The 23,224-nt window shown below is 34.6% G+C and overlaps 2 protein-coding genes across 3 annotated transcripts; one reads left to right on the forward strand and one right to left on the reverse strand.

Moving 5' to 3' along the window:
- Positions 1–8: 8 nt before the first annotated feature.
- On the reverse strand, positions 9–3,082 carry LOC123914375 (cytochrome P450 CYP736A12-like). Its single transcript, XM_045965499.1, has 2 exons — positions 2,222–3,082; positions 9–1,100 (listed from the first exon to the last, which is right to left on the reverse strand). Exons 1-2 carry the CDS (start codon positions 2,906–2,908, stop codon positions 261–263), a joined length of 1,527 nt encoding a protein of 508 aa, XP_045821455.1. The 5' UTR covers positions 2,909–3,082; the 3' UTR covers positions 9–260.
- A 5,228-nt stretch (positions 3,083–8,310) lies between these two features.
- On the forward strand, positions 8,311–22,525 carry LOC123916512 (DENN domain and WD repeat-containing protein SCD1). Of its 2 annotated transcripts, XM_045967984.1 has the most exons (31): positions 8,311–8,702; positions 8,787–8,880; positions 9,710–9,911; positions 10,252–10,393; positions 10,480–10,580; positions 11,103–11,166; positions 11,509–11,622; positions 12,400–12,620; positions 14,040–14,094; positions 14,186–14,269; positions 14,766–14,961; positions 15,054–15,183; positions 15,552–15,594; positions 15,679–15,723; positions 15,878–15,953; positions 16,091–16,164; positions 16,252–16,302; positions 17,727–17,884; positions 17,986–18,033; positions 18,659–18,716; positions 18,827–18,910; positions 19,483–19,744; positions 19,840–20,039; positions 20,119–20,183; positions 20,282–20,405; positions 20,524–20,705; positions 20,811–20,882; positions 20,967–21,127; positions 21,257–21,298; positions 21,651–21,865; positions 22,310–22,525. In XM_045967984.1, the coding sequence occupies exons 1-31, from the start codon at positions 8,529–8,531 to the stop codon at positions 22,403–22,405; spliced, it is 3,633 nt and encodes a 1,210-aa protein (XP_045823940.1). In that variant the 5' UTR covers positions 8,311–8,528; the 3' UTR covers positions 22,406–22,525. The 2 variants fall into 2 exon arrangements, with proteins under 2 accessions (XP_045823940.1, XP_045823939.1); XM_045967983.1 differs by having other exon boundaries at positions 16,091–16,302.
- Positions 22,526–23,224: the final 699 nt, after the last annotated feature.

Genomic DNA, 23,224 nt, shown 5'->3' on the forward strand with positions numbered 1-23,224 from the left:
TTTTTACATTTTATTTTTAAAATGTATACAAATCTCCCTATTTATACCATAATGTCAGAGAAATCACAGTTTTTAACTCAATGTATGAAATATATGATGTTCATACCGAGTTATCTTCATTTTGTACATCATTTTTGTATTTCTAATCCATTATTGTTATTCAATGATTTAATACAGACACAAGACAGACACCTAAGTAGTATATATAGATTTATATTAGTTCAATCCTTGAACTAAAATAAACTTGACTGGTCATGTACTCATGTTGCTTCTTCAGAAAGACGGTATGTTGGCACAGCAAGCAAGTGTTTGGATCTTGGGATCGAGAGACCAAATTTTTCGGTCATGTCCAAATCATTTGGAGTCATATTCGAGGGAAGTTCCCAAGAAAAACAATGTACCAATTGAGCGACAATAAGTTTAACCGTAATTAGTCCCAAGTGTATTCCAGGACATCCTCTTCGACCATAACCAAATGGTATAAAGTGAAAATCATGTCCACGGTAGTCTAAATTCTTACCTATGAATCTCTCTGGATAAAACTCTTCAGCGTTATTAGACCATACCTCAGAATCTCTTCCTATTGCCCATAAATTCACAATTACTCTTGATTTTTTCGATACAAAATAACCATGAATCGTAGAGTCCTCTGTTGACTCTCGTGGCACAAGTGGTCCTGCAGGATATAATCTTAAGGTCTCCATGATCACAATATCCAAGTAACTTAACTTTGCCAAATCATTCTCCTCCACTAATTTATTCACCCCAACCACGTTATCTAGCTCTTGTTGGAGATTTTCCATCACTCTTGGATGTCTTATGAGCTCGGATAAAGCCCACTCCACAACGGTCGCAGAAGTTTCAAATGCACCAGCAATCATGTCTAATAGTATCGCCTTTATGTTTGTTCGATCAATGTCATGGTTTTGTTCATCAGAGGGGTTGATCGGTTGGTGCATCAGTGATAGTAGAATGTCTACGAAGTCCTTATGTTTCTTCTCTTCATTTTGTACATGTGAACTTTGTTCATGTTCTTTAATTATCTTCTCCAACACTTGGTCCATTGCTTTACTAGTTCTCTTGTACCTTCTTTTTAATCCCTGACAGTAAAAGCTAAATAACTTAGGTCATGTTTGAATATACAAGTACCTTATTACTTAAGTGCTTATAGCATATAAGTGTTTATCTATAAATTATTTCTATAACAAAAGATAAAATAAAACCATTTCTATATATGCTATAAGCTGTTTTTAGTAGCTATGTAAAAAGTTTATGGAAACAAGCAGAAAGCCGTTTATGACATGCATAAACTGTTTTCATAAGTTCTATGTCACAAGTACTTATGCCATTAAATAAGTTCAAATGAGTCAATCTAAAGTATGACCCCAGCCAGGATAATAGCATTAAATATGACAGAATTTGTTCAATTTTGCTCCACCAAATATGACTATTTTTTGCAGTTTATAATTTGAGTTCAGTGTAGTGCTTGATTGCAGTGGACCTACAACTAACTACACGGTGTGTGGATGAGAGACGACAACTATATGGATACCCTACAGTCGTTGCACATATGATCGCATACAGTCACATTTGCTGCAGTTGTAGATCAAATTTTGTTCGATCAAAATCGGACTACTCACATTTCAACAGTATATTTTGACACAAATCATGCTATTGAGATGTGAACTGTCCAAATTTTAACAGACAGACTGCGGTCCACAAGCAGCAAATGCGGGAAAATGTGGCAACCATAAATCTGCGTTGCTTGCACACATTGTAAATCCATTTATTCTAGAAGAGAAACACTCTTACCACCCAAATCTAGCTGCTTTGCAACTGTTAGACAATGTGTACCGCTTGAGAGGATTCAAATCCGAAAGACCACAATAAAGGAAACATACATCAGAACACCAAAGAGAACATTTTGAACAAATTTGTCAAGGTTATAACAGTGTCTTTTTTTGGTGAACAGAAACACCACAAACCACACTAATCGAACTCTGGATTAATAGACCCCTTCCTTTGAGTAAACTAGAGGGTTAATACAAAAAAAAAAACACTAATCAGGATCCGGATTCCATGCTGTAGCTGTTTCATGCAGTAACCGTGTGATATCCAAATCCCCATTAATCATATAATTAAGTTGAAATTAAGTAACTTAAGAATATCAAATTAGGCCTTATAATGATTAAATTGCATGCATACTATACATGGTACATACCTGAAGATCAAAAACACCAAGAAAAGGAACATAATCAGAAAGATTAAAAGCACCAGAAAGTTCCATCCCCTCTTGAATTTGTCCCTTCAAATCAAACTCTTCATCAACACTACACCCCAACACCATTTTATAAACAATATCCACAATAACATTATGAACAAACTCACTAACATCAACAACTTCACCTAAACTAGCAGCTTTCTTCACCAATTTCATAGCCAGTTCCATTTCCCTTTTCCTCAAAGGCGCAAACGACTCGACTTTAGAAGCACTCAAAAGCTGCAAAGTACAAATTTTCCTTACGTTGCGCCAATAAGGACCGTATTCAGAGAAAACCAAACCTTTAGAACCATAAGAGAGATAATGAGTAGCTTCAAGTTTTGGACGGCTTGAGAAAACAACGTCTTTTGTTTTGAGGAATTGTTCTGCAGCTGAAGATGAAGAGACAATGATTGTTGGAACTTGTCCTAACCGTATTGACATGATTGGACCGTATTTTTTGGATAAGGCTTGGAGGGTTCTGTGTGGGAGGGTACCCAACATGTGGAGGCTACCGATGATTGGATATCCCCGTGGACCTGGTGGAGTTTTCCGGTCATTTTTGCGACGGAGGAACAAGGTGGCGGCGGAGAGAATGAAGAGGATGAATAAGGAGAATGATGAAGGAAAAAACGAGGTTGTTATCATGTTGTGTTGTCGTTGAAAATAAGGTGGTTGGTTTGACTGAGTTTTAGAGTTTTAGTAAGCTTTTTAGCAGTTCCGTGGTTCACAAGTTGACAAGTTCAAGCCCCCGGTATTTTAAAAGCATTTATTTTTTGACCATTTTTTGCCATTATAATAGTAGTATTATTATTAAGTTATTGTCTTATAAATTTCCAGCTCAACCAACTTAAATATCAAAATTTTTAGGTCGGACACCATGATAGAGTTTGGAATCCCATCCCTCTGTTTTATTTATGCATTTGATTTGCTAAAAAATAAGGAAAATAAGGGACTGGACATGACAACTTCTTTCGTTGATTTTAAAATTATTTTTGGTACTGGACAAATTGAGGGTCAAGGGACAGGACAAAAATTGAAATTCTTGCCTCCACAGAATCACGGTACAACTTTTTGTCCTCAGCACAAGTTGTCTAAAATACAAAAATAACCTTTTGTCCATCGTACAACACAAAGTTTGTTCAATACCTTGAACGTTTGTCATGTGTTGTTCTGTCTTATACTGTACTGTTCTGTCAAATATTTATATTTTACAAATCAAACTGACGCTATATGTATGAATTTTTAATAGTATATCATTTCATCTATCTATAAAAATAATATTACTAAATTCATACATATGGAACATGGACAATTCAATCAAAATCAAAATCAAATACAATCCATAATTTGGATGCAAGTTGATTTTAAGCCATTCATTTCATACATTTGGGAAATGGTTGTTTTTGAATATTTTACTAGATTGTTAGATCTTTGATTGAACATTTGAACTACCACTTAAGTCCTGAATATATGAATGTGCATTGCACTATAACTAGCTTATCTAATAAGTTAGACTTGATACTTTCTTGATTAGGAAATAGTAATTGCCTTTTGCCTCGGTTTTTTTTGTTTTCACCCTCTGATTTCTGGGGAGGAGGTCCTAGTAGTTCAGAGTTCGGGACGAGTTCTGACATCAAGTGGTTTTGGTCTCCTCCCAAATGCAGTTGCGGAGGATCGAACCGTGATTCTTCCTACCAAGTTCAGCGTCAATCACCACTGAACCAACTAACATTTGGTTGCCTCTATTTTTTTCTCTTCATATGTAAAAAATGAAATCATCGTCCTTATTATTAATTCTACTTCCGTAGTACTCTTCATCTTAGTATAGTGGGTTCAATGGTACCTTCAACTTCAAGAATGTTGATTTTCCACATCCATTGGGTCCAAGAAGCATCCAAAATTGCCCGGAATAAATGTAAATTGAGCAATCTCTAAAAACTGGGACATCTTTGGTTTATGCTATTTTCTAGCATAAAAAAAAATGGTCATGGTTAACAATATGAGGTTCCAACTAACCAATTAAGCAAGCACAACATCAACACTTCTCTTCTATTTTATCTTCATCTGTCAATGCCAAATCTAACAACAATAAAAATAAAGAGCTGTATAAATTACATCTACCAATACAAATAAAAATCACTAACAAATGTATAAAATATCAAATCTGAATAATTTATTCAACGATCAATAAAAATAATAAAGAGCAAGCGAAACAAAAACCAAACAAATGATAAAAAAGTGTTTGACGTCAAAATTGCAAAATAAATGAATACGGATGAAATAAACTTCTTCAACCAACTATAGAGAAAGGTTGGGAAGAGGACATCCCTCACATAGTTATAAAATGCACCAATATATTTGTCCGAGAATTAATTATCTAATTCTAACCGTAAAGAATAGTTTTGTATAGTATACCACTTAAAAATCATTTGTATATCTTAGAAAAACAAAATACAAAATTAAGATATGTATTAGAAAATTTTATCCTATTAACAAAAAAAAAAAATTATCCTAAATATTTTTTTGTCAGATAGGTGTAATTTAATCACTAAAAATTCCACTTTTAAGATGGATAAATGAAGCATCAAAGTTCAATCTCGACCTCTATATATAAAATGTGTTGTCCTACCAACTGAACTAATGACTTATTCTCAATAATACACAATTCTAGTTTAAAAAACAAATTTTTGTCTTTTTTTATAAAAACATTCTTTAAATTTATTCTTTATTAATACACGATTCTATTGGAGTGGATTCTCTCCCGTACATTTCCCCTCCTGTGACATCACGACCATTCAATTAAAAATTTAAAAATCATGAAAAGAAGAGAGAGAAAAATTCAACAACCTTGATTGAAACTGGAGAAAATTCGTGTAAAATATATCTGAGAAGATCCTTCTCCATTTTCAATGGTGTCAAAGTTAATTAATTTTAGAATTATTAATCAGAAAAATTAGCGGGTTGATTTCATCAGGGTGATTTTTTTTTGGGTACAATCAGGGTGATTTTATTAATATTTTTTTTTGAAGGAAAAAGACTTATAACATTTCATTATTAACTATGTTACCAATACATATGGGTACATCAATAAAGAGGTGGAAACTAGTTAGAGATGTGGCCACCCTTGCTAAGGCATGAGCAACCTCATTTGCTTGTCTCCTAATAAACTCGATACGAGAGTTTCTAAAATAAGTGTTATAGACATGTACGCAATCCTTAATAATATCTCCAAGCTCATACGTGTTAGGATGTTTACTATGGAAACTAGTGACAACATTTCTTGAATCAAGTTCAAAATCAACATTTTCCAGCTGCAAGTCATGGACCCAATTGAGAGCACCGAGTAAGTCAAGAGATTCTCCTATATTGACATCAGTAATAGGCGATAGCCATTATGTTTTGGCCAAAACAAACCTTCTTTGATCATCTCGGATGCACATACCTATTCCAACTTTGTTCTGCTGTTTGGAGAATGATGCATCTATATTGCATTTGTACCGACCAGTTGGAGGTTTTGACCAACAAATTGCAGTATTATGTTGTCGTTGCTGGGAGTGCAAGTTCTTGTGATTCTGTGCACCTTTCCAATTTGTAAGCAAGTTGATAGCACGTGCACGTACATGTTGAAACGGTTCAACCTTGTCTCTCCAAACCTTGTCATTTCTTTGTTGCAAAATACTCCATAACAAAACCATGAAAAGTGACACTTGATTTGAATTGAAAACCTGTAACACAGAGAAGAAAATGTCTGCAATATTATTAGGCTACAAGTGAGTTTGCAAAGTATTCCACCATCCAACACTTTTCCATATTTCCTTTGCATTGTTACACAAGAAGAATATGTGTAAATTATTTTCCTGTTCATTTTCACAGAGAGCACAAATATCAGGACAGTTAACGCCTTTTTGAATAAGGCGAGCACGAGTCAGAATACAATTTCGACATAATCGCCAAATAAAATTCTTAATTTTTGGCGGAACTTCAGCTCTCCAAATTTTATTCCATTGACCCGGGATTTGCAAACCAGTTCTGTTAATTGCTTCATTGATGCAGTAACGATATGCACTCTTAACATAGTAGTGTCCATTTTTCTCAATCTCCAGATCAATTTATCTTTAACAACCGACTCTAATAAAGGAGTTTGCGAAATTTTTGTTGCATTACTGTTATTAAAAATAGAGCAAATAAGAGGCATATTCCACTTTTTTGCATTTGCCATTAACAAGTCAGATACATTCAAATAGCTTAACATTGGATCCAGTTGCAAGGGTCTTGTAAAAACTGAACCTTAGACACCCATCTATTTTCCCAAACCGGTATATCATAACCCGTTCCAATACTCCACTTATAGCCACCACGAACAATAAATTTTGCACTCCAAATACTTCGTCACACGTAACTTGGGTTGTGCCCAATGCTTGAGCTAAGGAAGTCGCTTCTAGGAAAATATTTAGCTTTGAATAATCTAGTAAATTACCCGGATTAGCTTGTAACTTTCAGGCCTGCTTACCAAACATCGCATAATTAAAAGCTTGAATGAATACTTTTAAAACCCAAGCCACCCGCATTTTTGTGCATAGCTAACCGCTCCCAAGAGAGTCAATGGATTCCTTTAGACTGTTCTTTGTTATGACCCCACCAAAATGAATTTATCAACTTTTCAATTTCGTCACAAATAGAGGACGGAATCAAAAAAATACTCATAATGTATGAAGGTATAGATTGAAGAATTGATTTAATCATAATTTATCGTCCTGTTGATTTTCTTGCATAAGATTTTCGTCAAAAATAAATAAATATTTTTGCGACATTTCCGTAAGAACTAGAACTTTGACCCATGTGGTGCATGGGTCTAATTAGGTGTAATATGTAACAATAAAAAATAAAATACAAAAATTCTAAGAGCATTTTCAATAAGAGTAGTATATGGAATTTCATGGACTAATTATTCTATATTTGTTTATGTGCTTATTTTATATATTTTTTAAAAAATTTTGGAACCTCATCGTTTTGTTTACTTATTAAAAAATAAATTGCTGATAACTAAAGGTTAAAAAATTGATGATAATTAAAGGTTAAAAAAAAATTAAAGACATAATCAAGAACATAAACTTAAGTAGACATCCATAAATAAATAAAAATTGTGATTAATTCCGCCGTTCAAATTTATTGAAAACGGGGTTAACATATTAGGATTCCTAAATTCTTTCATAATTGAAGCACGCGTTTTAGCGGTTGAAAGGTTTTATTGTAAGTAAGGGATGCAGGTTCGATGACAAATCTGTATTTTTTTAATATAAAGCTGCAATAAAAAGAAAGAGAAAATGAGAGGGGGAAAAAATTTGGTTTAGGGTCAGCTTATGTTAGAAAGTTTATAATATAAGAGATTATCGGTTTTTAATTGTTTAAATTGTGCAATGAAAATTGATGGTGCTTAATTGTCGTATGAAATCTTTCATATGAAAGTTGATGGAGCTTAACACTTTGTGGACATAATTTAAATCACAATTGGTCTGCTAGTGCATATTGTATCAATTGATCATCGGTTAATATTAAATCTGCAATGTTAAAATCAAAATAATGAATGTGATTAGTGACATGACTATGGTTGTATTGCAAAAAAAATTGATTTAGCAGAATTGAGTTTGATAATAACTTTCCAAATTACACGTGATAATAACTTTCCAAATCTCACATGATAATTATTCTCTAAATTTAGGATCCGGTAGAAAAAAAAATCATTGATCAGGAAAGACATAAAAATATTTCGTGATGAATAATATAGTCAACAATAATTTTGATATGATATACTTTTAAAATTGATGGTATTTATCAATTATTGCACATAATTTTAATCACAATTGGTATACTTGCCATAGTGGTTGAAAATATTGTCTTCCATTGAAGGGTTGCGAGTTCGAATCCTAGTCAAGACAAAATTGTATTATTTTTTAATAAAAATTGCAAGATAAAATGGAGGGAAAACAGGGAAAACGAATTAGGGTTTAGAGTTTGCTTGTGTATACAAGCTTATAATATAAAAGATTTCATTTGACGTTTTTTCTACCTTCTCCCCCCTTTCCCTATTTCTTCCCAATAAACCCCTCATCAGAAAGAAAAGCTTAACCACCTGAATTGCACTTCGGTGCAAAAACCTTAACTACCTTCAATTCATTTCACAAATTCACATTCACGAAAACCAGATCTTGGCGCACGCTCTTCTTTCACGGCGGTTCCAGAGATCGCCACTAACAATTTTCCAGAAATGTCTCCAATCTTCGAATACTTCGTAGTGTGCGGGATCGGACCAGAGATTCGATCCATTGATGGAACCAAAGGTTACCATGGTCCTGGTTGGATGTATCTTCCTTCTCTTCTCGATCAATATCCACCTTCTACTCACACTCTTTACCCTCCTGCACCTCCTCAGCTTCCAACTGTAAGTAATTTCATCAACAACAATCAAGATCTCATTCCACTGTATTTCAGATTTTGATTTTCATTTCTGAATTGTTCATTTCAGTGTGTTCTACCGGCTGGTGTTGTGTTTTATTCGTCAGGATTTGATCCTAATGATCCTTCCACTTTTCCGCGGAGTTATCCAATTGTTTTGACCGGTATGCTTTTGTGTTAGCATTTTCTATCCAATTTACCTTAAGTTGTTATTTCTTGTGATTTGATTTTGGTGGAAGTATCATAGGAAGTTAGACATTCTTTAACCGAAGATTCCTGCATTGATGATTTAAGCAACTTAGGCGCAATAAGTGCTTATGGATAAAAGAAAGTCGATATGTTTTTGTATAAGCTATAAGCTATATTGGAGAGTTATGTTAGGTCAATGTTGTTGTTATTTCTTGTGCTTTGATTTTGGCGTAAGTATCTTAGGAAGTTAGACATTGATTATCAAAGCTTCCAGAATAGATGGTTTAGGAACTTAATTTACCTGGTGAACCTTAGGAACAAGGTCATGATGTTTGGTTATTATATGATTAAAGATTGTAAGTATATTGGCCCATTTTTATAGTGATAACTGTGGTATTAGTTGAAATGTTCTTTTGAGGTTATAATAATTAGGTTGTTTGTTTGATATATTTCACAATGATATGGAAATTTTACCGTAGGAAAAGTTGTAAAATATAGCTAATGAGAGGATAAGTTAATTTCCAGTAGTAGTGACAATCTCTTGGTGATATATTTCACAATGATATGAGGTTGTAATTACACAAATATCTTGAGAAAGAGTAATGTTGGACCTTCAAACCTGCAAAATAATTTAACATTTCACACTTACAGCTACATTTTACTTTTGTAATGATGCCCTTACGTTCTTACCATGTTTTTCAAACATTTTTTAAGTCGTGATTTGATATTCCAATAAGTTTATTTTGGTTTGCTTGCATCATTTATATCTTCTGAATATTATATTGACTTAAAAGTTTGATACAGAGGGTGATGGTTCAAAAATCTATGTGAGCTGCATTTCTTTCCGGGATCCTGTTTGTGAAGATATTCTGGAGGCCTACAGGATACAGGGGAATTCCTATGCTGACAAATGCATCTGTCTAGTTTCACGCTCGCCTAGTTTCAGTGTGCTAAGGAGTGCCCTAGAGGAACTGTTTGTTCTATGTTTCTCGCCAACTGGAAGTAGGTAAGTATCTGTGTTCCATGACGGAAAAAACTTAACCAGCTTTCTTATGGACCCAGCAGCTATTGAGATTATGACAACCTTTGTGTATGTTTTACACAACAGCAACCAAAGCCTTTTTGTATATTCTATACAGTAGCTAATAAAGTAATATAATTTTCAACTCATTAAAATATCAACACATAACTCAGTTTATTCATTTTCCCTTTTGAAATCAACATATAGCTTAGTTTTGTTTTCGTTACATGTCGTGAATGTGACTATGCTTCCTTAGATTAATCGTGAAAAACCATTATATTGTGTTTCCATTGCTTTTAATGTTCCCACCTCTAAAAAATTTCAGCAAGCCACTATGGGATATTATAGCACATATGGTGTCCAATGTACCTTTACCTAATCCTGGAAAGGAGCGAGTTCTGTTTGCTATTGAGAATCGTCTGCTTTCTGTAGAGGCTCCACCAAACTATGGACTTCCCCATGTTGATGTATGGTCTCGTAGAACACTTGTTGAGATTTTATTAGCTGTTTGCTTCTGCTTCATTAATTAACAACCGTCCTAAATTCTATGCAGATATCATTCCAGCCTCTGGTACAGTGTTTAGATGTTGACAACTTCATAAGACTTTTTACGGCAGTGCTGCTTGAGAGGAGGATTTTACTTCGGGCAAACAAGTACCTTTCTTACTTATGACTATTAGTATTGAAATAGTTCCAAGTTACATTTGGGATGGGTCACATTGACATCCCCAGTGACAACGATCTGGTTTCTTGACTTCCATCTATGCCATGATAAATATCATTGTATATTATATAAGTTTCACCTGTATTTTCTCTATGCTTCAAACTGATGATACATTAGATTTTGTACTCCCATTAATATTTGTGTAGTCTAGGTCCTCTTTTATTATACACTACTCACTTCTTTTTGTTATTTAACCACTTCTCTGGTAGTTACTTAATTTACATAAAAGTGCCTGATACATTGAGATTTGGAGTACTTACTCTATCAATATTTCCTGCATGATTATTTTTGGGGTGAATTAGTGTTGATGACAAGCTTCCAGTTGTAGTAAATATTGCAGCTGATCATAATTCTCCCTCAATTTTATCTCAGTTGTTTGGTAATTTTTCATTTAGACTGTATATTCAACTCAGTTGTAAAATGATTGTTTAGTCTGTATTTTCTTTTGGCAGATATTCACTTCTAACTCTTGCATCAGAGGCCATTTGTCACCTAATCTACCCATTCCGATGGCAGGTATTCAATCCTTTACTTCTGCACTTCAGTCTGGAGTTCCATTTTCCTCCTGTTTTTATTGCAGCCCCATCTGTTTTCCCCCCTTTAATCAGTATATCTAATTGTTTAAGCAAGCCTTCTCAAATAGACCTTCTCAAATAGATATGTTCCCCTCCCCAGTAATTTATTTATTGTATTTAATGTGGGTAGAGTAGTGTCTATTTAGCAGTCCCACTCGAAATGTTCTTGTTCCACCTCTTTATGCATATCACATTTGATAGTAATTTGTCATCCTATTTTCCTAAAATGCTGACACCTTTTGTTGACTTGCTTCTGATGTTTTTTTTCTTTCTTTCTCTCAAGCATGTATACATTCCATTGCTGTTTTACAGCGGAGTAGATTATATTGATGCTCCTACACCATATATGATGGGACTCCATTCTGGTGTTGATACCACTGGGCTAACAATGGATGGTGTAAGTCGGTACTTCTCTTGTTCCTCATCAACATCACCACACTTATTCTAAAATGTCCAGATTCTTACCAAGTAATTCACCCTGTAGACTGTAGTTATGTATTTGATATAGTTGTTGAATACTAGCTGGCTGTAAAAAAAATTATTCTTCATTTAATTAAAGTTACACTATCATTGCTAATGATTACCTATTTGTAATGGAAGACTGTGACACATATGAATGGTAAAAAAAAAAGATTACAATATACTTTTAGGTTGTTAAATGTTAATTCCTGATCTTTAGTGTTACAACTTACAACTTTATGATACTTTGTATTTTATTCTCAAAAGTTTCATTTGTAATATTTTATTAACAGGATAGAGTCAGGGACTAGTGCCTTTCTACATTCCGTAGCCTGTATGTTCATGATGAAGCCTGGATTTAGACTAAAATTATATATAGGTGATTTCAAACAGCAGCGTCAGAGACAAATTGTTTCACTCCATATGTGGAAAAATCTTGATAAACTAAACTAAATGATTGGTAATAACATATGATAATTTAAGTTGCTTAAATATCAAATTAATTGTCATTTTTACAAAATTAGAAATGCTAAGTAGGGGGATGCTATTTTTGCAGTACTGTTACTTTATTTGTGTTAAGTTCTCTGTGAGTGTAATTGTTGATTTGGTGCTTAAGAGTACCTTTTCTCTATGTCATCAACGGTTAGGGAAATTCTGTTTGTTTCAAACAATGGTTTTGCTATTTTAAAAAATGTTGTCTTTTAACCTCTCGTAGGTAGTTGTTGTGGACCTTGAGTATAATCGTATCACTACATCAGAGGAAATTCCACCTATTCCTGAACCAGAATTCAGCTTTTTGCGTGGTGAGATCACAAAGTTAATACATCCCAATGTAATTGGAATTGATGAAATGAAGACTGGAATATATAGTGTATCTGAGCACTTTCCTAAACTTAGGGCTAAGCAATGGGGAGAAGAACACAACCTTCAGCTAAGGTGATGTTTGGGTTCTAACTTATTTACTACTTTCCATGCTTTATTCTTTCCGTTTAAGTAATTTTATTGCACTAGAAAACTCTGATGTGGTATACCATTTAAAATTTCTACTATCATTGTTTAACTCAATAAGTCAGTAATGCTTATATTTTGTAGACAAGTTTTCAAATTGTAAATGTTAAAATTAGACACTCCTTAAATCTTAAGTTATCAGATAGAAAGACCAAGCATTGGTTCATATTATAATATCTAGGTATTGTCTCGTAATATGATAGTCTATCTTAGAATCTCTTCAATGCATCTTATAGATGTTCTTTTAGGAATATTTTCATGGTTATTTATCATTGTTTCCTTATGCAATTAGGATTAAGAGTCTTCTTTTTGCTAGGAGTATATATCATATACTATTACTGGCTGCACCGTATATTGTGTTCTAGAGTACTAATACTCTACTAACTTGCTGCTTTAATAAGTTCTTTGTTGGTTATTTCAGTTTGAGTAGTTACTGAACTGTTAGTCAGGGTAGTAAGAGCTCAAACTACAGTAGATGAACACAACTAATGTATATAGTGAATGAGATAGTGAAATAAACAATTCAAATTTCTAGTTTTTCATCTCTCTCTCAAACTCTCTTAACGATGAAACTCATCTATGGTATATAGAGCCTTCAGTAAGCCCACCCATGGCCTTGAACAAAACTTTCCCGACAAGGAATGCAACACCGATAGCCTGTGTTCCACTGCATTCACACCAACATTCAGATTCAGTTGTGCCACCCATTCCTTCTTCTGAGTCTTCGACCTTTTCAAAAGTCACGGTAGCTGTTAAACTTTTTATTTTACTCAGGCAGCAACAAATCCAGCCAGTCCTCAACAGTCGATGACTGCATCAGTTTCTTTCAAATCATTCAATTATGCCAATTTTTTTTGCAAGAGGTGATTGGGATTCTGGTAAAACCAATCCAGGATATCTTGTGTGTGTGTGTGTGTGTGTGTGGAGCAAGACCAACTGCTATTGAGTTGGTTCTAATGGACTCTTACAAGTTCATTCTGATGAGGATAATAGACCGTGTTCATTAAGGTAATATAGGATTAAACCTAGGAAATTAGTTATTTAAAGGTGACTAATGAAAGTTATCCCTTTTATACTATAAGCTAGACTAATGACTAATTATACCGTCATGGAGCTTAAGTGGTAAAACTTCTATGAACACCAAGTCATGGTTTGTTCGTTTATTGACTGATTTGTGCTTTCTGTTAGACTCTCTATGTCTATGGTCCATCCTCAAAATAGGAATCAACAATTGAGAAGGACCACCAATACATTTCTATGTGCATTGCATTCATATGTAACAAACCAGACATGTTGGTAGCACAATACATAGTGTCTAGTCTGATGTATTGTCTCTATTTCTTGCAGGATGATATTCCTAAAGTTCTTTGCAACATTTTTAAGTGGTTACCGCAATTTTCTAGTATGGATATTTTACTTGTTTCAATGGTTTGGTTTCCAATCTTCCATAGAATACCTTGTTATGAACTTAGCAAATTTTTTTTTGGTGTCAGGAAAATAGTGCTACTCAGGTCTTCAACAACCAAGCTTTTTTGAAGAAGCGGTCTCGATCTACCAACCAACCGTCAGAGCCCATGGTAAGTTTTTTGAAATATGTCGCCCATCTTTGTCCACACTCTAGATGTTAAGTTCTAGGCATTTGGGGGTGACATTATTGGCTATCATCATTTGTCCACACTCCAGATATCCTGTCCTAAACGTGACAGGGTGTGTTGAGATCTCACATGGACTAGAGATATCACCAAAGTAGTCCTTATAAGGCTCGTGAAGAAAGTAATGGAATACTACTTTCATGTCTTATTACTACAGTCTTAGACTGTTTATATAGGAAAAGGAATTACAACAGTAATAATGACTAATAATTTCAGAATAAAAAATGAAAATAAAGAGAATAAATTAAATCATAGAGAACCAAATCTGATTTCCCTGATTCTTCTACAGCGTGAACAATTCTCTCCGCTTGATCTAGCTTTTGGGGGTAAAGTTAGGTCCAAACCCCGAATTCTAAGAGTATTCTTCATTCATTGTAAAAAATTTCCGCCTTTATACTAATTTCAAATTTGATTTTTGCAGATAGCTCAGTTTCTTGAATCCCAAGGTTTCTTGGATTATTTGGAGAGAGGGGTAGGTTTTGATGAAAACAACAATACTGTTCTTGATAAGCTGCAAGATGCAATTGGAAGGGGTCAAAACCCTATGTCAGTTTTTCCTTCATCCGTGGTAGAGCCTGAGATTATAACGGTATCAGATTCTGCTGTTGGAATATCAGGTGAAACAAAGTATTTATCTCAAATTTTCTAGCTGAATGAAATTGTGAATGTCAACTAAACTGGATATAGTTTTCACTTCTCATGTTTTCAGGGTCTAGTGCCAAATATACTCATGATAGATTTCCGTCAAACATCAGAACTGAAGAGCAAGAAGAAAAGAGGAAACAGATTCTTTCAACCGTTAGTAATGCCTTTGAGTACTCTGGAAGGCATACTCCAAGGTAATGCAAGCAATGCCAGAAAGGGTTGATACATCTTTTTATTTATTTTCTATTTTAGAAAATTAAAGTCCTCTCTAAGAGAAGCTCAAATTGCACTTCCATTTCCTGTTATTTTAAAATTTACCCTCCCAAAAACTAAACCATTTTATTGACCGAGAATACAGAAAAATCTCTTCTCCAAGAGTTTCACCTTATGATTGAGCAGAGCTCTGGTTACTTGGTGCTAGTAAACCTGAATAATCCCTCACCCTTGCATCCTTCTATTTATGTAACTATTTCCCTCCAACTAACTAGCTGAACAGTCTTACTATCTCTAAATGATATCCCCATCTTTTCTGACCTTGGAATTTGTTTCCTTTGTTGAGCAGCAAGGATCCTTTAGCAGACAATCTTACTCCACAAGAGAGAGCTGTAAGTTAACATTTCAAGGATAGTACTACTTGTGCGCCAAATTGATGCAAATGGTCCCTAACATTATTGATTTTGTGGTTTCAGGCTGAAAGGGACCTTATGGTACTGGACATTCAGGTTAAGCTGCAGGTAACTTCTTTGATGTTTTAAATTAAATATGTTCCTTCTCTCTCTATGTGTGTGTGTGTGTGTGTGTGTGTATTTGTGAGCACAATTGCAAAACTGTATATTTTATCATTTAATTTGTTCCTCTCTTTTAATATTATGTTTTCTTGTCACACAGGGTTTATGGTTGCGGCTTCTTCAATTGGAAACTACAGATGATCCTCTCTCATCCTTTGAATATGGAACAATACTTGGTATCTTGTTTTAGTAGATCTTATCTTTCTCGCTAATACTCGAGGAGCAAATAATTCTTGTTTGTTACTAGAAAAACTACTCTTCATTAGCAGCCAGAAAAATTTGCCAAAATATGACTATGTGGTTGGGTTTGCAGCTTTGATTGAATCTGATGCAGAGGGAATTGGTGGCAGTGGATTTGTTGAATGTATAAGGGAGCATATGCATTCGGTTAGTAGTTTTACCGATAATTTAATAATTTATTATTTCTTTTTCTGGGGTAAGAAAGCTTCTGCTGGACCTTTTTTATTCTATCAGGGTTGGCATTGTCAGCTCACTGAGGAACAGTTTATTGCAGTGAAAGAGTTGGTAAGCAAATGCTTAGCCTTTTTATGTTAAGCTTTTTAATGCTCCATGTGTTGCAGATAATAAATAATTAGGAATTATTAAATCTGTGACATTTATTTATTGTGATAATAACAATCTTGATATGCCGCCAAGCAAACTCGAGGTCAGCTTATAAACTTAGGAGTCACATCTCCCTTGATTATCAATATCTATATCAAACCCGTTTCCTGACTTCCCCTTCCTCACAATAAAGTGTCCAAAACACTAGGGTGGGATTATCATCCAACATTGATATTAAACTATCTTTCTGATGCCTCCACAAATCACGAGTCTGGTTTTTTATATTTGGCCTTTGCAATCTGGTGTGCCAACAGTATATCAATTTTCTCAATGTGTTTCAGTATTGAAATCTATAAATGATCTATTTTCAAGTACAATTTGGTTCAGCTTTGAAAGTAAATGTACGTTGTATCCCTTTACTGTTGTAGAAGTTTCAATATAATTCCCCTGGTCCTGGTTACAGAAATGTAGTCTTTCAAATCATCAATTTGAATTTGATGTAATTCAAGTCCAATCAGTAATACTTGTACTTAAGGAAATGATGAGACATAAGCATTTCTTTGATGCGTTTTCAGAATGAGGCGATGGAAAGAAAAGAGTGATTCCTCATGGCCACTTTTCACCTTTGGTTAGCAAAGTCAGGAAACAGTGTCAACTGTCAACTCCTACTGCCCTGTTTCATTAGAATGACCCATTGGCGAATGGATTTAAATTCAGTTTTAACTCAGAAAATTTCTGCAACCGGAATTAAGGGAGCCAAATTGTAATATTTATAAACCTAAAGGGACTGAGATTATATTTAAGCCTAAGCAGGTTGTTTCTATATAACAACAGTGGAGCCAACAAATTACAATTTTTATAAAACTAGAGGGACTAAGATTATACTTAAGCCTAAATAATTTGTTTCTATATGGCAAGAACCAACAAATGAAAATCTCACATCGACTAGAGATATGGCTTAGATAATGCTTATAATGCTTGGAGAGTCCTCACCTTACAAGCTGGTTTTGTGGGGTTAAATTAGACTTAAAGTTCAAATTTTAAGATGGTATCAGAGCCTTTCCTAGATATGTTGTTGATCTAAGATCTCTATTATTCCACCCGCATATGTTGTTGAGATCCATGTTATTCAACTTGTATCAGTCCATGCTTAAGATGTCTAGTCCTAAGTGTGAGGGGGAATGCCTTGAGTCTCACATCGACTAAAGACATGTCTTAGATAGTTCTTTAAGGCTTGAAAAGTTCTCACCTTACAAGTTGGTTTTGCGGGGTTGGGTTAGGCCACACCCAAGTTCTAAGAGTAACTCCCCCCTTCTAATTGAGTTAATATTTTTTTCTTCAAAGATTTTGTTAACATGTCTCTTTTTAAATTCATATTTTTCCAGCTCAAAACAGCTATCAATCGTGCAACATCACGAAGTGACTGGTTGACCATTAGAGATGCTCTTGAGGTTTCTTCTGATATGTATAAGAAAGACAATAATAATGTGCCCGACTATGTCCAACGTCATCTTATTTCTCTATCTATTTGGGAGGAGCTACGGTATGCCTTGCATGTAATTATTTCTACATCGTTTTATCATCAGAAATTCATATTGTGCTGGTCATAAAGGAGTGTTTGATGTTCATGCACTTCCCTTGCAGGTTTTGGGAAGGATATTTTGACCATTTAATGGAGCAAGCTCCAAATGAGTAAGGATTACATTTTTTGCATACATTTAATTTTGTTTTTCCTTAATTGTATTCTGTTTTTCTTCATAAAAAGTTTCCTCATTGTTTACCCTTTTCTGTTATAATTTCTATCCTCAATAATATTATCTTCTTTTACCTAAAGAAAATGTTTGTTGTATATGTCCTCCTATCCTTGCCACTATTTTCACCGCACCCCCCTCCCCTTCCTCATCCTTCAAACCTCAGAAAAGAGTTTTTCATCCTAGTAGTTATGCTTTTAATGATAATTTCAACACTGATTATGTATGGATTTATGTATCTTTTTTTTTGAACGGCAAATGGATTTATGTATCTGTTATAGATGTGGTGTAAATAAGTAGTTATGGCTTGGCAGTATTAGAGTATAGTTTTACTTAGTCTTTACTATCGTTCTTGTGATTTTACTACGTGATATATTATTCTATTAAATTTAAATTGCTTATACTATACATTGATAGTATCATGTAAATATACTATATAGCGTAATGTTAATGTTTGTATTTATTATGATTCAACACACATATTTATGAATTTGTTTCAACTAAGCATCCAAATATTTCAACTAAGCTGAACAAATATTGTTAATGAATTTGTTTTCTTTTGTCAGGTCAGCCAACTACGCATCTCTGGCGACTGCACAGCTTGTTGTGTTGGCTTCACACATGGTATTGCTTTGGCTGTTCATGTGCTTAAATTTCTATATTATCTTCTATAATTTAATTTAAGTCGAGCTGTATCTTTGTGTTAAATACTGAGATTGTTTGCCTTGATTAAGGCTGGGCTAGGACTTCCTGACTATGATGCTTGGTACATGATCGAAACAATTGCAGAGAGGAACAACGTCGGATCCAAACAATTTGTAAGTTAGTTCTATTTTTCACTTCATATTACTTTTTGAAGTTTGAACTATATCCCTGGAATTATCATATTCATTAAAATTACAAGACATGGTAATTTTGGATCTGGAGAAGAGCTTTTGCAAGTATATAGAGACATATCAATTATCATATCATTACTCTTTTACTCAATTGAATCAGCTTAGCTAATGAAAAAGCTTCAAGGTCCAATTCGACGCTTCTTGAAATTTTAACTCTTATGTTTATAATAAATCCTTTATAGAGGGATACCAAATAGTGCTATATCTTGAGTGTTGGTGATTCCCAAGCAATAAAAATGCTAATAAAAGAAACTCTAGTTTAAGTTCCAACAAAATACCAGTATGCCAAACTGTTGATCTCAGTAAACCCAAAATACTATACCCGCATCAGTATGCTTCTGTTTGCAGCCTTGTTCCATTCTACATTGTATAGTTGGTGTTAATGTTCACTAAAGCAGTTGTTAATGGTCACTATTGTCTTGATTTTGTACAACTGAAAGTTTGAGCTCATAGCATGAATTATAACAGAACTGTTTCTCGTATGGTCGATTCAGATAAAAATCAGAGGATTCTTATCCCATATCCAACAACTACGTAATGGGTACTGGGGATTCACCTCAATGAAGGCACAGTCTTCCCTATCACTTGCATTGACATCCCCACATTCAAAAAACACCAAAGATGAGGATCAGCAACCAACTGAGGGAACCGGTGTTGGTAGAAGCTGGGTGCATAGTATGTTCAGCCGAAGCACAACATCTAGATCCAGCTCATTTAGTCGTGTTCGTAGATGGACGTCTGATGGAGGCAATTCAGGTACTTGTTATAACATAATTTATAAGGACAATTATGTCTCCTTGACTCCTGAATAACTTCCAGTATCACTTTGCACTACTTCCATATAATTTTAGCCACCAATGAGAATGGGACTCCTCGCAAACAAGATTCATCAATTGGGGGGCAGAAGAAGCTTCAAACAAATGTTCGCATGCTTAGGGGTCATAATGGTGCCATTACTGCTCTCCACTGTGTTACAAAGAGAGAAGTGTGGGATTTGGTGGGTGACCGTGAAGATGCTGGTTTCTTTATTAGTGGAAGTACAGACTGCTCAGTAAGTGTCATCATCTTCGATGTGGAATTACTTTGTACCCAAAACAATGTATGTGCTTAAAATTTGTACAATTATGCAGATTAAGATATGGGATCCAAGTCTTCGTGGTTCTGAACTCAGGGCAACTTTAAAAGGGCATACAAGGTTCTCTCTCTCTCTCTCTCTCTCTCTCAATTTCTTGTATGGTTGTTAACATATTTGAATGAGTAGTTATGTGCAACCTTGCTTCACTTTCAATATAGGACTGTCCGTGCCATAAGTTCAGACAGGGGGAAAGTGGTGTCAGGTTCTGATGATCAGTCTGTTTTGGTTTGGGACAAGCAGACGACTCAACTTTTAGAAGAGCTTAAAGGCCATGACGGACCGGTATTCTTTATTTTAAAAATATTTCGTCTTGTTCCGCAGTGAACAGTTTAGACATGTTGCGAATCTTTTAAAAATATACACATTGGATGATTGAAACTTAATTTAGAAAACCGTGTAGGTCAGCTGTGTACGCACGCTCTCTGGTGAGCGTGTGCTAACTGCATCCCATGACGGCACTGTGAAGATGTGGGATGTAAGAACTGATAGATGTGTTGCAACTGTTGGTCGTTGCTCTAGTGCTGTTTTATGCATGGAATATGATGACAATGTGGGAATCTTAGCTGCGGCTGGAAGAGACGTGTATGTTACCCCAAAAAATTACAACTCTCGATACTCTTTTTTTTGTGATTCAGATATTTGTCATACATTAATTGTCTAGAGTTTAATCCGGTGCATGTATCATAGGGATGCCAACATGTGGGACATTCGTGCAAGTAGGCAGATGCATAAACTTTCAGGACATACACAATGGATAAGGTAAACAAGAAATATATTTCTATTTCTCTTCTACTTTGTGTTTACAAAATGTGAACAAATATCTGATTCTATATAAACACACAGGTCACTAAGAATGGTAGGTGACACTGTTATTACTGGTAGCGATGATTGGACGGCAAGAATATGGTCTGTTTCACGAGGAGCATGTGATGCTGTGCTAGCATGCCATGCCGGACCAATATTATGTGTTGAATATTCTTCATTAGATAGAGGAATAATAACAGGTTTGTACCTCCAATTTGGCTGTGCTGTGATTTGATTATCCTATTTTGTCACTTCTTGACGAGAGAGTTGTTTGTAGAGAATTTCATTGTTGTGTTTTATCTTACTGAAATGTTAAATTTCTATTGCAGGGTCAAGTGATGGCCTGCTGCGGTTTTGGGAAAATGATGATGGTATGTGTTATAGGAATTATGTAGTTTATTTTAAATAATAGTTTATCGTATGTCATTTTACTATTTTAGCCCTGAGGGTTGTATTTAAAGGCATGGTGCCTCATTTTGACAATCAATCAATATTCAACAAATTATCTTCTTCTCCAAAAAACTCTTTCATTCAATATTATGCTTTGCATAATCTCTCTTTGGTACTGGATTCTATTCTAGATCATTGGAATCCCTACTTTGAGAACTTGATTCTACCGGTTTGTCCCTGGAATCTATTTTATGGGTTACAGTATGGCATCCTCAATAGTGTTATAAATTAGTTTGGGGTCACCTAGTAACATTGTATTCATTGAATGTGCAGGAGGTATAAGGTGTGCAAAAAATATAACAGTTCACAATGCTGCCATATTATCTATCAATGCTGGGGAGCACTGGTTAGGTATTGGAGCAGCTGATAATTCTCTTTCTCTTTTTCATCGGCCCCAAGAGAGACTTGGTAGTTTTTCTTCTGGCACCAGCGGGTCCAAGATGGCTGGTTGGCAGCTTTACAGAACACCACAAAAAACAGTTGCTATGGTATGCAGTTTTTTGGCTGTCATGTAATTTCAAATTTCTTAACATACTTTCAAAATAGGTATGGTTAAAATATAGTTTTTTCCCCTGGTAAAATTTTGAGATATAATTCCTTTGTGATATTCTTTGCCTCCAAAATCAACTCGCCGTGTTCATACATAAATTTCTAATGCCTGATGTAAATGTACCTATTTTCACATAATAATCCCTGCTTTTTGTTATTTCTCTGGATGCTATTTATCCTTCAGAATGTTGAAGTTACTTAAGTAACTGTAGCACTCCTTTAGATAATAACTATTGCATTGAAGTTAAAAAGTTAAATATTTTCCAACCTCTCTATGAAATCATTCCTTATAGTGACAATTAATATGGCTCATTAAAAGTTATTGCTGATTATTTTAATCGGTTATTTTCCTGTGTTGACTTTGCCCCTTTTTTGACATGCAGGTAAGATGTATCGCTTCAGACCTGGAAAGGAAAAGGATATGCAGCGGGGGTCGTAATGGACTTCTAAGACTATGGGATGCAACCATCAATATTTGAGCCTGATACACACATGTTCACGTTTGTAATTGTAACTAGTTTTTATACTCGGGCACAAGGAACAATTCGTTTATATGATTCAATTATATATAATGTACTTTAATGTTTCTTGGCTTTTCACCTTCAATTTAGATGATATATTTCTTAGTTACCCTTAAGAATTATCGGAAGCATGTAGTACAAATAACTATATTTAATCAAATGACAAAATAATATTTCTTAGTTCTCCTGCCTCAATTTAGATGACATTTTTAACCCCATACTTCTCTTCAACTACACCCTTATTGGAGGATCTTGACCTCTAAATATAAAGAGAGATTTTCATATGTATGTAAGACCTTGATTTAAGAGTAAAGAGCGCACATTTAAACATTGCAATACAAATAACTATATTTAATGAAATGACAAAATAATGTTCCTTAATTTTCTCTCCTCAATTTAGATGACATATTTTTTAGTTACCCTCAAGACTAACAGACTCATTTGGTCGCGAACTAACTTTTAAAAATGCTTTTGCCTATTTCACTAGACCACTCATTCAGTTTCTTGGGGAAATCTAATTTGGAAATCTTTCATTCCTCCTTCCAAGTCTGTCTTGTTTTGGAGGCCGCTTTATAATAAGCTTCCAACGGATAAAATCTTACAGAAGAGAGGTTGCTTTATGGTTTCTAAATGCAGCTTATGTGGTCTGGTTGTCGAAACTTCGTCTCATTTGTTTCTTCATTGTTCTTTTGTTGCTAGACTTTGGTCTTGGTTGTCCACTAAGCTTCATAGACATATCAATTTGAACTCTTTTATTGGCTTGCTTCAGATTGTTCA

The sequence above is a fragment of the Trifolium pratense genome, linkage group LG3 (assembly GCF_020283565.1).
Source record: "Trifolium pratense cultivar HEN17-A07 linkage group LG3, ARS_RC_1.1, whole genome shotgun sequence".
Lineage (NCBI taxonomy): Eukaryota > Viridiplantae > Streptophyta > Magnoliopsida > Fabales > Fabaceae > Trifolium > Trifolium pratense.